A 16,960-nucleotide genomic window follows, 5' to 3' on the forward strand; every position below is an offset into this window, starting at 1 on the left:
GTCACTGCTTGATGAAAAAATGTACATTGTGTGCTTGTATGCAAATGAATTTACAGACCAAAGAGAGAGGTTATTATTTCTACACCAGTCAGTGTCTAATATTTATGTATCTAGATAGTTAACTGCATAGAAACCAAATCTGTAACTGCTCTAAGCTGAGTCCAAAGTTGGTCAGCTCTGATATGACACTGCTTTATGTTAGTAGGCATGTTATTTTTTTCATGTAAATTATTGGTGTTAGTCTGTATATTCTTCTATAATGGTGTTTGTTACTACTAATATTTTAAAAGTTGGCATTATGGCATCAGATAAGATATTTAACAAGTAGTGGTCTGGTTGGCATTTAGTTGATGCAAAGCTCACTTATTATTCTTCTCAATATCTCATGACGTTGAGCAGGTTATTAAAAACAAAATTCAGCTCAAAACCCTTCAAATACATGTTTAAATGTCACTTCTCTTTGAATGAAACCTTAGGAGTATTTTCTACATGTCTGTAGGTAATCATCTGCTAAACTCAAACAAATTACATCTGACATGGTTTCTTGGAAAACATGAATGCCTATTAAAATGCATTAATGGAGCCATTCAGAAACAAAAAAAAACTTAAAAATAAATCTCAGCAGAATTCAGACAGAAAACTAAAACAAGAAGTCTAATTATACTGTATCATAGAATCATAGAATCATAGAATATCAGGGTTGGAAGGGACCCCAGAAGGTCATCTAGTCCAACCCCCTGCTCAAAGCAGGACCAAGTCCCAGTTAAATCATCCCAGCCAGGGCTTTGTCAAGCCTGACCTTAAAAACCTCTAAGGAAGGAGATTCTACCACCTCCCTAGGTAACGCATTCCAGTGTTTCACCACCCTCTTAGTGAAAAAGTTTTTCCTAATATCCAATCTAAACCTCCCCCATTGCAACTTGAGACCATTACTCCTCGTTCTGTCATCTGCTACCATTGAGAACAGTCTAGAGCCATCCTCTTTGGAACCCCCTTTCAGGTAGTTGAAAGCAGCTATCAAATCCCCCCTCATTCTTCTCTTCTGCAGACTAAACAATCCCAGCTCCCTCAGCCTCTCCTCATAAGTCATGTGCTCTAGACCCCTAATCATTTTTGTTGCCCTTCGCTGGACTCTTTCCAATTTATCCACATCCTTCTTGTAGTGTGGGGCCCAAAACTGGACACAGTACTCCAGATGAGGCCTCACCAGTGTCGAATAGAGGGGAACGATCACGTCCTCGATCTGCTCGCTATGCCCCTACTTATACATCCCAAAATGCCATTGGCCTTCTTGGCAACAACGGCACACTGCTGACTCATATCCAGCTTCTCGTCCACTGTCACCCTAGGTCCTTTTCCGCAGAACTGCTGCCTAGCCATTCGATCCCTAGTCTGTAGCGGTGCATTGGATTCTTCCATCCTAAGTGCAGGACCCTGCACTTATCCTTACTGAACCTCATCAGATTTCTTTTGGCCCAATCCTCCAATTTGTCTAGGTCCTTCTGTATCTTATCCCTCCCCTCCAGCGTATCTACCACTCCTCCCAGTTTAGTATCATCCGCAAATTTGCTGAGAGTGCAATCCACACCATCCTCCAGATCATTTATGAAGATATTGAACAAAACGGGCCCCAGGACCGACCCCTGGGGCACTCCACTTGACACCGGCTGCCAACTAGACATGGAGCCATTGATCACTACCCGTTGAGCCCGACAATCTAGCCAGCTTTCTACCCACCTTATAGTGCATTCATCCAGCCCATACTTCCTTAACTTGCTGACAAGAATGCTGTGGGAGACCGTGTCAAAAGCTTTGCTAAAGTCAAGAAACAATACATCCACTGCTTTCCCTTCATCCACAGAATCAGTAATCTCATCATAAAAGGCGATTAGATTAGTCAGGCATGACCTTCCCTTGGTGAATCCATGCTGACTGTTCCTGATCCCTTTCCTCTCCTCTAAGTGCTTCAGGATTGATTCTTTGAGGACCTGCTCCATGATTTTTCCAGGGACTGAGGTGAGGCTGACTGGCCTGTAGTTCCCAGGATCCTCCTTCTTCCCTTTAATTCCCTGTAATATGTAATAATTCCCTGTAATATGTATGTGTCTTAACTAAGATTCAAAATGTGACATGCACACTGATAAATACCGGCTTTTTCATGTTTACCAAATACACGCCGGTTTGGCATTCTTCACAAGTGGTGAACCACAAATGAGTTCTGTGAGTCGTCTTTAACAAGTGCCAATAATCCCTTTATACCACAGTCCGACAGGCTGCCCGGCCCACATACTTTAGCAGAAATACTATTTTAGAAATATTGGTTTTGTTTTTTAAAATATCCATCCATTTGTAAAGCCACTGAGCCAAAATTGCTCTGCATCTCTTTCATACAGATTTAATATCATAAAAGGGCTTTAAAGCTACCAGAGCTGGGCATCAGGGAATTCCCCCAATATAAAGGGCTTCCCTGGCTAGAGTAGAGCTGCATACCCAGCTCTATGCCAGTGCAGGGGATGTACTGGAAGCATTCCAAGGTGGAAGGTGACTTCGCCTGGGATGCTTCTACTGGACCAGTCCCTTAGAGCCACATGCAACCGGGCTCAAGTTAGAGCAACTTCAGATTGCTCTAATCTGTGCCAGAAGTTGTCTTTGGTCTGTTCATGATGAGGGAGGCACAATGTGGCACAGAGCTATATTTTGCCCTTTCCTCCTCTCTGAGCTTCTTGGGACAGCTCAGCTCTGGCACAGAGATGAATTGGGCCCATGCTATGCCTACACTATGAGCTGGGATGTAATACTTGCACTAGCTCTTGTTGAACTAGCTCAGATATAAATATCAGTGTAGCCATGGTCCCGCGGGTAGCGCAGTAGAGGCACAGTTGAGTTGTGCTGAGTACATATCCCCCAGTTGCAGATGGGTTTGTATTTGGCATGGCTCAGCTGGTATGTGTACCAATATGTGTACACAAGCAGGGGAATGACACCTCTGACATACCGCGGCACAATCCAGACTAGTGGGGGATTGCGCCACCCTTGCAACCTTGGGTGCCTTACCATGCTCTTCTGTAGTAGCGCCCAGCTGGGCCGCTTGCAAAGAGCCTGCCAGCATGCAGGTCACATCCTAAGAGTCTTCACGTAACTGCAGCCTGCCAGCTATACCCTGGCTGCCGCCAGCCTTAGTTATACTGCAGGGTGACCCCAGCCCATTCCCAGTCCTGGATCTTCCCCCAGAAATATATGACCTGTACTGCCCAGCCCTCTCCTGGACAGTACAAATATATTAAATTTGTTACTTCTTTAGGGGAATAATATGCCATTTTATTACCTTAAATAATTACCCAGACACTTCAGTTTAAACACACCGGATTAGATAACACAGTAAATCAAGTTTATTAACTACAAAGAAACAGATATTAAGTGAGTACAAGTAATGAGGCATAAAAGTCAGAAATGGTTACAAGAAAAATAAAGAAACAATGCTCACTAATATCTATTTAAGAAACTATCTTAGTTGCAAAACAAACTTTCTCACCACATGCTCCAGCAGTTTACTGCCCAAGCTTTCGGCTCAGGACCCTTCCTCAAGGGTCCAACAGCTGTTTGCTTTTGTCTTCTCAGGTATGGAGAATGAGGTGGACAGGGGGAGAGAGACAGGAATACCTAGGGGCAGTTTGTCCCTCCTTTTTATGGTTTCAGTCCCTCTCTTGAAAAACATTTCCAGCTGAGAACCAGGAGACAAAGTCAGTGTGGCAGGATATTCCCTGCTGATTTTTCGTCCTGTTTGAAAATCCTTTGTTATCCCCTCCTGCTTGGTGACTCTGTTTACAGCTTAAATGCCAATTAAGGCAAACATACACTCCTTTGTTCAAGACAGGTCTGTTTGACCAGTATGGTACTACATGAGTCTTACTATTTTTTTAAAAGCATACAGGGGAATCTTATAACTTCACGTACAGTGTTGCCTCACATTTTATTAACAAATTGAGTTTTCAAATGGTACCTCACAAGGCATACTTTGGACAAAGATTATTATAATAGTGTGTAGGGTGTGAACACAGGTGTGTATTCCATCACACACCCTTAACTTGTAGTGTAGACAGCCTTCGTTACCATGAGTCCAATTATTAAGGCTTTGCAGGGAGAGAAAAACATACAACACATTTTAAAAACCTCTAAAATTATTGGAAATAGCTTTTTTTTATACATCATAATCTGTGATTTTAAGGTTTGATATTTCAGGACCTATTAAAGCTAGGAGCTGGTGTCTTTCATGCCCAGTGGCTCTTTTTTCTAGCCCTTACACAATCTTAAGATATTAGACCTTAAACTGTCACTTGTACAGGACTCATCCTATACTTCATCCAGTTGTAACTGAGTATGCTTGGGGAGAGTTCTACATTTTGGTGGGGAGGATATATTTGTCAAGTTGTTTCTAATAGTCAGGCAATCTTAATGAAAGACAGTGCTACCTATCCAGACTATAATATGGCAGCTGTTTGAAGATGCTCAGAGGTTTGGAATCTTAGCAGTTGTCTTGGTGGAGCTGGGCAGAGTGCAGGCGAAGTAATCAAAGAGATAGAATAAATGCAATTTATCACATACATCTGCAGTTTATGGATCAAATTTTACTTATTTACACCGGGGCAATCAGTGGGATTGCAACAGTGTGCTTTGGAATAAGACTTGGCCCAAAGTGCGTTACAAAGTTCTTTTAACAAGACTTTATAGAACAATAAAATTAGATGCTAACGTGCTAGAAACATCTGACTCAATATATTGAAAATCAAAGTGCATTACTAAAAAAATCCTGGGCTTCACTTTCTTTGTGGAATTACTAGAATTTGATCATTAATATTGATTTTTTTCATTTACAATGAAACAGCTAATGGCTGGTTTACAGGTGAAGCAAAAGGGTGATTGCCATTAGATCTAAGGGGAAAAAAGTTTACTGAGCAGATGCAAGAACATACTATCTAGGTGCAAAATGGATAAAAGCCTTGCCAGAATCTGACAAACACATGAATGGATAATGCCCGTTAAATCAATGTACAGCAGCAGTTTTAATGACAATGAAATGATAGAGTTATTATTCACCTTCCGGAAAATTGAACTTGTTCATTCATAGTGACTCACAATTTTGTCTAACTAAAGCACCATTTTTATATTAACCAGCATAATTATAACCATTAATACAAATGTAGGCTGGTTACAAGGTACTTTCATGTTCACAGCTTTGTCTGTCCTGTATGATATTGTTTTTAAGGAGGGCACTATGACAGAAAACTAATCTTGTGTGATTAGAGTTCTAAAATGTATCGAGAGAAAAATAACTCCAAATGCTTGTTAATGCTCATCATTGTTAAAAATAATATTTATTAACTTTTTTAGTTTCAGGTATATTAGATGCTTCTGTTCTAGCTACTGTATTTTACAAACCATATGCATGAGGGTTTTTTAAGACCTTGTATTGCTAAGATTTATTGTATTGCTAACAAACTTGCTGATTGTGAGCCTTGGATAATAGAGCCTTAAACAAATATCATTGACTGCTGCAATTTCAATTATTTGATTACCCTTTGGCAGTGTCAAGTCTAGAGCGTCTGACATTAGTACCAATATACAATGTATTAATGTGACATATCAGGAAGTCCTGACTCATAGCTGAAAGAGAGCCTGTTCACAGATACTAGCAATGCCTAAAGAGGCTCAGGAAATGTTTATCTTTTCTAACTGATGAAAAAAATATTGAATTGAATATGTTTGGTTTGGAAAACCTAGTTTTTTGTCTGACCTTGCTACCTATGCCCCTTACAAAGTAGCAGGTACTATGTTCATAGTAATTTGTTAGCAAAAGAAAAAGTTTCCCTGTTTCATGACCTGGAGATGTGGCTAATGCCAAAATATTTGAGGCACTGCAGACTAGCAAATGAGGTTAGCTTTTGATTATGGCTTTGTATCCATGGTGTCAAGTCAGCCATAGGCAATTTCCCTTTCAAATGTCATCTTCTGAATATTTCTGAAACCATATTTTGCATCTTTCAACAGTGTAATTTTTTATCCATAGTAAAATCTTTTCAAATATTGACAGAATATAGCAGTGGCAACATTTGTTTTGACACAAGGAAAATACTGGAAATCTCATTCACAAAATTCCTTTCCATGCATTATGCATCATTTGAGTTCTAATAAGATCACATGCAAGATAGTTTTGAGGTATATAGCTATCAGCCTTGGAGAAGAAATCAGTAGGATTTTTTCCCTTCTTGACAAAAATTTCTGTTCATCTGTCACTGAGCTCAGCAATAGGAGGGGATCATAGGGGGACTCTTCAACTGAAAACACGAACCCACAGCATGAAGCAACATTCCCCCACATGATTTAGAACATAAAAATCCCTAATGCAGTATGGGGCATAATGTCATTTTTTGAGCTTTGGCCCAGGATGCATTGTTGTTGGGTTTTTTGTACTTACTCATAAAAGACAAAAACAGATTTTTAAACTGTAGAACAAATCTAGCCTTTCAAGAGATGGAAAAGTTAGCGCTTCCTAGCACTGAGTGAACTGTGAAAGGTTTTGAATCAACCTGGATACTGTGGTTGAAGAAAATCTTCACCACCCAGTACTAGTCATGCACGGACCTGCAGCATCAGATGTTGAGTCTGTGATTCTTTCCTCCTCCCCCACTCCTCATGTCCAATCTGCATATACCAGTGAGGCCTCAGAGGAGTGGGGAAACAGAAAAGTCAGTGCCTCCACAGTGCCTCAGAGGAATAATCAAGAGAATTAGAGACCCACTAAGTCAGTCCCATCAACCTTTACTTTTATGTTTTAATAATTGTTGTAGGCAAAGGTGAACTGCTCTTCTGTCATTGGATGTGTAGGAATATAGGCCTACACTAGGCCTCAGTTAGAGAGGTTATATACTGTATCAAATCCTCATAGCACTTCCCCTTGTTAATCAGTATCACTTCTACTTTATCCAGATCAAACTTAAACCAGCTTGCTTTCATCCTGGTCACTGCCAGATGTTGGAGGAGCAGGGAGAGGACTGTGTCTGGGTCAGATGAAAAGGAGATGTAAAGCTGAATGCCATCATAGTGATGACATGTTAAGCCATACCACCTCACAGTCGCACCTCATCGCTTTACATAGATATTGAACCAAAGGGATGATATAACTGAACTTTACAGATTTCCATAGCTGAAAACCTTCGGGAGCAGAAGAGTAGTTACTCAGTATTGACCTGTAAGACTGCTCTGAGATGAGTGTGCAGAACCATTGTAAGAGAATTCTGTCCATCTCTCCCAGGAATTGCAAATGGGTCAACTGCACCTCATGATCACTGATACGACATCTGCCATGACAATATCACTCAGAAAGCCTGGTATCTATGAGTTGCTCTTAGGAGTTGGCAACTGTTTTTATGTGGTTTATTTTTAATGTAGCTATTCAGCCTCAAGGACAAAAGGTGTTGCTAGTCTAACTGGGAAAAAATTACAGAGAACTCATTCTGGAAAAAGGCAAAACTGGGGATGTTTCAAAGCATTATAGTTGAGGTATTGTTTTGTAAATTGAAACCTCAAATTGAAATTCACAATTCACAGTGGTTCACATCTGTGTCATATTTTAATCAATTCCAAAGTTACAGGGTAATCGGGGAGTTGCAAAAATTCTTCCAATATTGGCTCATATTCTATGAAGTGTGTGAAGCCTGAAAAAATATTTCAATCACAATAGTAATAAATAATCAGTTACTATTGTCCAAAAAGCATAGTTAATACATTGTAACTGAATTTCAAATCCATCCAGAATCCAAATACAAGCACTGCTTTCTTACCTTCATTAAACATGGCCTGGTAATATAGAAGCACGCACTTTGCTTATTGAAAGAAAGAAGTCTCTATAGCCAATATTCCTATTTTGTGATATTGGTTTTACTTCTCATTAAGTTTGAAAGGCTCAATATTTACATTGTCTAAGTGTCAATATTGTTGCGCAATCCTAAAAAAGTAAAGTAAAATAAGGACTACTGAGAAAGAAAATTCTTCCTTTTTAATATGTATCCCTTTAGATTTCTGGTGGCATTTCCCCTTGATTTGTAAACATGAGAGAACAGATCCTTCTATTTTGCTGTGGAAATCTCTGTTATGATTAATTTAAGAAAAGTAATTTTGCTGGAATTAGTATGATTGACAGCTAAGCAAGAAAAATATGTCCCAACCCTCTCCTTGGAGGGAAAAGTCTTAGAGTGGGGTAAGGACCCACACACATAATGTAGTGAAGTAATTTATAGCCAACTATAAAATATTATTTTAATTAGTATATTACATTATCTGTTGAAATTTAAGTTAACGAAAATGGGCAAAAAGTTAACAAAGATAATTACTGGATTTCTTAATCAAATCCATTGTTCCAGCTCTACACTATGATGACAGGAAGACAGGCTTAAGGACCAGTGTGGGGATGCAGTTATTCTGATGTAGCCTCTTGTAGCCAGACTAGGTGGCTCTTATTAAAAGGGAAAAAAATCTAGTCCGATTTATGTAGTGTGACTGCACTGCATACGGGTGTGGAGAGAGAGAGAGATGACCTCACTGAGGACACAAGGGCCAGGAATCTGAAGTGGAGCTGATCAAATTATTTTGACAAAACTTTTTTTCTGTCAACTTGTTTCATGGAAATGTGTCAGTTTGGACTTTTTTTTTTTTTTTTTGTCAAAAATAGCCAGTATCCCAATGGTTAGGGCATGCTTCTGGGATGTGGAAGAAACAGTTTCCACATTGGGGCTAAGACTACTTTCACAACATCAAATTTTTTTGTGAAACAAAATTATTATTTTCTGGCCAGCTCTATCCTCTGAAGATCTTCTGTGCCAGTCAGGCTAGAAGCTGGATTGGGATAAGGCTTAGTGGTTTCAGGTGTGTCCAAATATAAGTGCAAGATGATTTAGTTAAAACTGTGCTGCTCAAGACAGCAGACCCCATTTGTCCTTGGGGATTTCTGGAGATGAGGTACAGCAATGGTCCTTGGATAGGATGCCTCAGATGGGGATATGTTGATCATTACTATGGCCAGTTGTTGTAGGGACCTACTACCCTGCTGGGGTTAAGGAAGTCATGGAACTCTCTTATTCATCAGAAGGAAAATCTCACAGGCAGTGACAAGGCTCTGTCTAATAGTATTAACATAGGACTTTAGGAGAGGGAGCCTTGAGGAGAGGGTTACACAGGGGTGAAACAAGGAAAGCATGCCCCCAGATATTGCTCTGAGAGGAAGTTACATGGAAAGGTATTAGGCTTTCTGGGAGAGGTGAAGAATTATTTTATCTACTTTATCTGTCTTGAAATTTATAGAGGCAGGGTGTGTGAGGTACATCTTTTATTAGACCAACTTCTATCGGTGAAAGAAAGAAGGTTTTGATCTTATACAAAGCTTTTCTTCAGGTCTGGGAAAGATACTTAAGAGTGTCACAGCTAACTACAAGGCGGAACAAATTGTTAAGCACAAGGAGTTAACACATGTTGCAAGATACTATTCAAGGTGAAGTGAGCTGCTGACACCTCTGCAGTCAGAGGAGAAAGGAGGGTTAAAGGTTGTTGTAATGAGCCATAAATCCAGTGTCTTTTTGAGTCCATGATTTTAAACTCTCAGACTTGTCTTTTGAAGATATTGTGCAGGTTTCCTTTTGAGGACAAGGACCAAGAGATTAGATATGGAGTGATTGTTTTCTGAAAAGTGTTCACCTACAGATGATATGGTATTTTTGGCTTTATCATTTTTCTACGTGAGTTCATTCATGAGTGTAGTGATTGTTTCATTTCATCTACATAACTGTTCTTGGGGCAGTTAGTGCACTGGATGATGTCTACCACATGTTTTGATAGTCTTGCATAGGACCCATAGATTTTGAAAGGTGTGTTGTCGGGGGTATTGATCATTGCAGCAGTGGAGATATATCTACAAGTTTTGCATCTGTTGTTCTGGCAGGGTCTGGTGCTACTTTGAGTTGTGTGTTCTGGTCTGTTGTGAAGTTGTGTTGCTTCTGATGATAAGCTTGGCAAGATTGGGGGTTATTTGAAGGCCAGAAAAGGGGGTTTGGAAAAGATTTCTTTCAGGATGTGGTCCCCATTTAATAGAGGATGTAATTGTTTAATGATAGCCCACATGGGTTCCTGTGTAGGGAGGTAGGTGACAACTAGAGGTGTGTGGTCAGTGTTTTTTTTTTTTTTTCTTGTATTGAAGCACTTTCTCTCGGGGTATTTGGCTTATTCCGTGATGTGATCTACTTCTCTGGTGAAGTCTCTTTGTTAAGGGAAGGTGGTTTTAAATGTGTTGGGGTGTATATCCCAGACTTTCTCCTCGGAGTATATTCTGTGGTATCTAAGCGCCTGGCTGTAGACAACAGATTTATTGTTTGGAGTGGTTACTGAATCTGTGAAGGTAGTTGTGGTGATCCTTGTGTTTATTACATATAGTTGTCTGTAGGATTCCATTGTTGAAAACCCTAGAAATAGGATATATTTTGAACAATATTGTATGTAGGTTAACTGAGGGAAAGGCATGGGAGAACCCATCTTTTTGCAAATACTATAAAGGTAAATCAAAGGATGTTTGACAATCCAGAAATAACAAAGGCATTCTGGTGTTCATCCAACTTTCAAATGTGTTTACTAAAACGATAATATGCTAAGTATTTAAGAGAATAGACAGTATTTTCAAGGAAGATGGTAGATGTTCCTTTTGAAAATGACTGTGGTCCAAATTCTGCCCTCTATCAGGTGTGTGTAACTCTCCCTGGGTTTAATGTAGACCCATGCTGTTTGCTATTATAACTTGTGAATAAATGCAAAGTATAAAAATTAGGAATGATTCATCTGTTCCTCTTGAAAATGCAGAGAGTACAAGGCTGGTGTATCTCTGCTCAAATGGAGACTTGAATCATGAGTACATGAGACTGAAGCTTACATTTTTAAAGCAAAAAATTAAAATGGGTTGCATTATTAGAAATGTAGCCAGTGATATTTCTCTGTTTCTTGGTGAAGAAATTTCCTCATATGCTAATCGATCTCATGATAACTTCTCCCACCCAGCAAAGTCAGTCTGGTCTAGATTTATTATGCATCTCTCTGCTCTGTCATTTGAGAATACAGTCAGTCTTGCAATGATCAGCAGAGTTAATGCTAGTATTGAACTACTCCTCCTCAGAAATGAATGGGAACTTTTGGGGTATGACATCTGAGGAAGGCTTTTAAAAATGCTTTGCCTATCTCTGAGGAAGGCTCAGAATGTTAGCAAGGAGGTTGATAATTCTGCTGTTTTATTGAATGTAAGGTTTTTTGGGGAGTGGGTTGAAGTAAGGAGGTGCTGTTTTGAAATTTAGGGCCAGATCCTCCCCTGGTGTGAATGGATGCTGCTGAATTGACTTCAGTGGAACTACGCCAATTGAGGATTTAGTATTTTATACTTTATTTTTTTGGCTTAACTAGCTAATATATATATTTGATTAATGGGGATGATATGCACTGCTGACAAGTAGCTTTATGTGATGTCTGTTCTGCTAAAGCCCAAATGCTGATCATGGAAACAAAGCTCAAGTAAGAGGGACAGCTGTTGAATGGTGGAGGTAGCCTGCTGTGTCCTACCTAAGACCCACACTTTCAAATGTTTTGATATGTGAAAATAGCCACCCCTAAGAATGTTCAAAGTTGTCTGAATGCCCAGTGGCTTGGGCAATTGAACTGGGCAGATTAAGGCAGGGTACACAAACTGGAGGAAGATATTCACACATCAGCTCCTCACTGGCTGCTCTGAAGTCTGTGCACCTTTGAAACAGACAGCACACAGTGTAAGAATCCCCAAATAAAAATTTCAGACAGACAGACAGGTTTTACTGAGGAGTACACAAGTGGCATCGGGAAAAAGGAGGATAGTGAGGATTAGGGGACAGGAGAGGCAGGGTGCAGGAGGTGAAAGGATTAGAGATACATGTAGCAGGGTTTAGAGTGACAGTTTTCACTGGGGGAACTGGGAGTGGGAAGAGGCTGCAGTAGCCCAACTAACTGAGCTGGATACATTCTGAGGTAACTCAGGGAAAGGATAGTGAAGAAAAGAGGTCGAGGCTCTAAGCAGAGATGGCTTTTCCTTCCTCTCAGGCTCTATGATCCTCAGATGGCCTTCCTTGACCCTCCTGAGCCATAGGTCATACAGAGATACAGGCTTACCCCTGAATCTATCCAGTACCTCTATGATGTGATGACATGAAGGAAGCTGTGGAGGCTGACCTGGAGCAATAATGTCCTCTGCTCCAGCCAGAGTACTTGGCATCCCTGCCACTTGGCATCAATGCTCGTGTCTTTTCCGAGGATCCATCAGGGACAATATTGGCATCAGTAAAGCCTCTTTGTGTCTAAGGGTATGACGACGCTGCATTTTAAAACCCACAGCAGTGAGTGTCAGAGCCTGGATCTGTAAACTTGGGCTTGCAGGGCTCACTCTGTGGCACTAAAATCAGCTAGGTAGACATTTGGGCTTGGGCTCTGAAGCATAGGGAAGGTTGGTTTCAAAGCCCAAGCTCCAGCCTGAGCTGCTACACTGCTGTTTTTAGTGCCTGAGCATAAGACTCACAAGCCCAGGTCTGTAGACCTGGGCTCTGAGATTTGCTGCTTTTTTGCAGATTTGCAGGTTTTAAAATACAGTGTAGATGCTAAACCCTAAAAGGCCTTCCTAAACCTAAGAGCCCAAGGGTTAAAGACGAGCTTCTCTATAGGTAGGCAGACCCAGCATTAAATTATTCAGGAATTCTACATTATGGTGAACTTACCATCTGGACCGGTCCCGGTGTATGGTTCACACTTCCTTCAGAGGGGACCGATGACAGGAAATGCAACCAATAAAAATCAAAAACACACCTGTGCTATGAGTATGATAGCTGTATGCACCAGGGTTTATGGGTTTGGTAGCTTGATCTGGCGTCATACCACAACTCTTACATCCTGCCATTGCCCCTATTAACTGTTACCTGGTTTACACCCTGAGCCCACAGCTTCTGTTTTACGTTGCCACATACAGCTGGTGGGTGCTTGCCTGGCAGTATGTCCACAAGGGTTTTGGGGGGTTTCTTTTGTTTGTTTTTATAATGGTGTTGTCAATGTCTAGATCTGTGCAGTTGAGCTTCCTAGTCTGCACTGTCATTAGCACCAGACTAAAATCTTGTAGGTTTGGGTAATCTCCAACAGTGGCTGAAAATGATGTTTCACACAGCTCACTAGATGTCCAAGTGCCATTAGCATTATAAGTTGAGAATTTTCCTGTGCTAATATGTATCCATTTGGCATTTCCACTCTGCACTGAGCACACAGGAAATAGGTACAGATGTTTTGGAAAAATCCCGCTGAAAAATAGATGCTTGGGCAACTGAGTGCATCCAAACATCTACCCATTCCCACTAGCTGCCCATCTCACATCTGAGTTTTCAGATGGGCTCCTGAATGTTTGAAAATGTTGGTCTTAGTGTAAACAAGTGAAACATTTTTTGGACTTATTTTATTCTATATTTAAATGGTGGCTATTAAAACTGCTTAGAGCTTTGGAATATTTACAATCCCTGTGCAAGATGGGTCATGGGGTAGGGTGCTGATGAGACAGTTAAAGTTAGTGCAGTTTGTCACAAAGCTTTATCATATATGTGGAGTGTTTATGTACACCATACCAACTTGTAGTGGGTGGAGTACTTGCATCCTCGAACAAGACTTATATAGACAGGAGCAATAAATGTTCCATTTGCTTGAATACCTGTAACCTGTACTATCTTATTGTTTCAGTGACCAGGTATTTGAAATTGGAATATTGGATATCTTTGGGTTTGAGGAATTTCAAAAGAATACATATGAACAGGTAAGAAGCTTTATTTTGCTGGATTGGTTGCAAGTATAAATGCTGTTTATCTGCTTTTATTTTTTGAGCCAAAACAAGCATTTGCCCCAACTGAAAACAATGTCATACACAGGAGAAAAATTGCTCTTAAAATAAATTCTTCTCATTCTACCATTGTGGCTCTGAATTAAAATTCAGGCTTTGCAGAGTTAAAAGAATCTAGTAAACATCTAACATAATCACTTGGGAGAACAATAGTATCTGCTTTAAAAAATATTTTCAGAGAAGTACTTATTGTTGTCTGGTTTCTTGCTTATGGAACTGATACTTCAGCTAGGTCAGTGAGTGGGAGGATAGTAGACTGGATTAGAAGTAAGATCAAGAGGTCTGCAGACGCTTTGGATAAAGAATAGAATGAAAATATCACATTATGTTCAGTGCTATTATTGGCAGATTCACCTCTGTATGGCATTACAGCACGTGACTTTTTAAAAAGCTGAATTAAAACCATTGAAAATAAATTAATCTAGCATTCTGAATGCTTAAAAATCCATTTAAAATCAAACACTTTGTTAAAATTATACAACTATGTGTTCACCTTTTAGCATCACTTGTTGGATCCAAAGATTTTCAGAACTGAATGTTTTACAAACCATAATGACCTCTGCCTGCAGAACTGAAAGAAGATGTTTGTTATTGTTCAGTTGTTCATTGTGTACTGCAGCAGCAAAGGAAAATTAAAGAAGTAGCAGGAAGGGAAGTTACTTCAGTAGCAAGAAAAGCCAAAGGGTTTATTATGCTGTGAAATCAGTGGAAATGTAGAGGTTGCTCTCTTCCCCCCAGTAAATTCTTTATTTTATGGGTGGCTCAACTTTCTCTCCAGCTCTCTTTGATTCCCTCCAATTTGGTTCTGACCTGTTCATACTCTCCTCCTCGCCTCCCTGGTCAGCAATCTCTGCTAACCAGCATGGTGGAACCATGACTCAACCTACTCCCCATCCTTCCCCAACCTCAAGATGACATCTTTGGTCTCAGTATGCCTTGGGGAGTTATTAGGAAACAGTTCCTGAGCTTCTCTAAATGCAGAGATTACAACTCCCCCCAATCCTTGTGCAGGCTGCACAAGAAGAGGTGGTCCTTCTTACTCCCTTCCATCTCCCCAACCCACTTCACACTTGTTTAAGGGCTGGGCAGAATCTAGTCCTTAACCTTTATCTGTAAGCACAGTCCATAGTATCAAGTCAAATGGACACTTGAGATATTAAAATTGAAAGGAGACAGAATTTTAAAGAGATTCTAATAAACTTCAGGGATACCTTAATTAAACAGCCTGTATATTAATGTATAATATCTAAATATTACAATCTATTGCTTTTTCTACATAATACACACACTTCAGTCATATGAGAATTGAAAACCCCTTGTAGGTTTTTCAACCCAAGTAGTGATTTCTAGGTGTTGTATGTTTTGCTTTGTATACAACAGACATAACATGTAGGAACCATACTGGCACACAGGGACCCAAATAATTGTGTTCCCTAAATATACACACCAGGCAAGCCTAAGCTACATATGCCCTGCTGCCCTGGATAGATACTGACAGCTTCTAAACAAACACCATGGTGACTGCTACTGAAAGGCCATAAACTATTTTAAAGGGGTACTGTCCTACTCTTGTTCACTGTACTAAGTGTTCAAATCACTTAGTCAGACATGATTATTGCAAGAGAGCACTGGGTCTTGGGATGCAGGCACACATCCCAATGTGACTTTTACAGCTCTTGAATCCTTTAAGATCAGGGACTGCTGGGAGTTGTAGTGTGTAAACAGGACTCATGATGGCAGGTCAGCTGGAGAGTATAAAAAAGGAAGGTTTCTGGGTTGGTCTTGGGAAGATGAGGGTTGAAGAAATACTCTGAGGGAAATCCCTCTCTGTGGACTGGGCAGGAGCCCTAGAGGGTAGCTAGGAAAGACTATCTAGTGGGAAATGTATGTTCTCTACTTATCCAGCTTGTGGAAAGTGGGGCAAGCGTCTATTACCCACTGTTTTGTGTTATTTTGAATCTTTATGTATTTTCTGTCTGTTATTAAAACTGGCTCTGAGAAAAGAGATGTGGAATTGAAACTGAGTTTGGACTTTGTTTTGACTACCCTGGCTGGTGATCCACTTACAGTTATATGCTCACAACCAATTATGCATTATACAGTGACAGTATTGCTGTTTGAATCAATCTCCAGCTTCTTTATGCTACATAGTAATTTACACTTCTGCAAATACTAACTTCTTCTATAAAAATCGAGACATTAGAGCAGTAAGCAATAAAAGTAATTATATTAAAAGACAATGACCAGATCTTCCTATCTAATTGTACAATGGGGGCTTGATCCTGATTGGAGCCACTGGCCATGACAGCAAGATGCAATCCAATTTACAGATCCATTCAGTAGCAGGCTAGTTACTTGCCTTCAAAGGATCATCTTCTCTGAGATCAGGGAAAATGTTCTGAAAATGATTTCTGGCCTCCTCGTCAACTCAGCTATTTCTCTGGTCTGAGAAAAAGTGGGAAAACAGCTATTGATCATGCCTCTAAATATTAGCTTCTAGGATCTTAGCCCACATAAGAAGACTCAGATCCAGGTAAAAATTAATTATTGTAATTACCTCAAACTAGGATTTTTTAAATCAGACTTCACCACTCTCCCAGTTTCTTGATCCCACAAAGTATCTTCTTTTGGTTTAGTTCCAGGATTGGGATGCATCGTTAACTCTGTGGGCCAGAGGAAAGAAGTCACTACTTCCACTACATTCATAACTTGAAGGACACACAGTTGTGCTGTGCCTTTATCGGGCTATTTCTACTTTCAGAGTGTGCCAGAGAAGAAGGGAGACCCTGTCTTCCTCCTGGTTGACGTTCATACTTGTAATCAGGTAGCAGTTTCTTAGTTCTCGGGTATCTAAGCTACAGTCCCTGCAGAATCCAGGAAATGGTGTTGGTTTCAGGCAAATGCTTTCGTGCAGAGCTAGTCAGCAGAAGCAGTGAAACTACAGTTCTGATTTCCAAACATCCTTGGACTATATTTCTCAGG

At 40.2% G+C, this 16,960-nt stretch overlaps 1 protein-coding gene across 4 annotated transcripts in view; it reads left to right on the top strand.

The window, feature by feature from the left end:
- MYO16 (myosin XVI) overlaps window positions 1-16,960 on the top strand; it is a 579,449-nt gene that overhangs the window by 407,247 nt on the left and 155,242 nt on the right. For all 4 annotated transcript variants that reach the window (XM_037896729.2, XM_037896722.2, XM_043535412.1 and 1 more), the window contains exon 21: window positions 13,822-13,894. In XM_037896729.2, coding sequence (XP_037752657.1) covers window positions 13,822-13,894 — 73 coding nt within the window. The remainder of the gene's footprint in view (window positions 1-13,821; window positions 13,895-16,960) is intronic.

Source organism: Chelonia mydas, chromosome 1, assembly GCF_015237465.2.
Source record: "Chelonia mydas isolate rCheMyd1 chromosome 1, rCheMyd1.pri.v2, whole genome shotgun sequence".
NCBI classification, from domain to species: Eukaryota; Metazoa; Chordata; order Testudines; family Cheloniidae; genus Chelonia; species Chelonia mydas.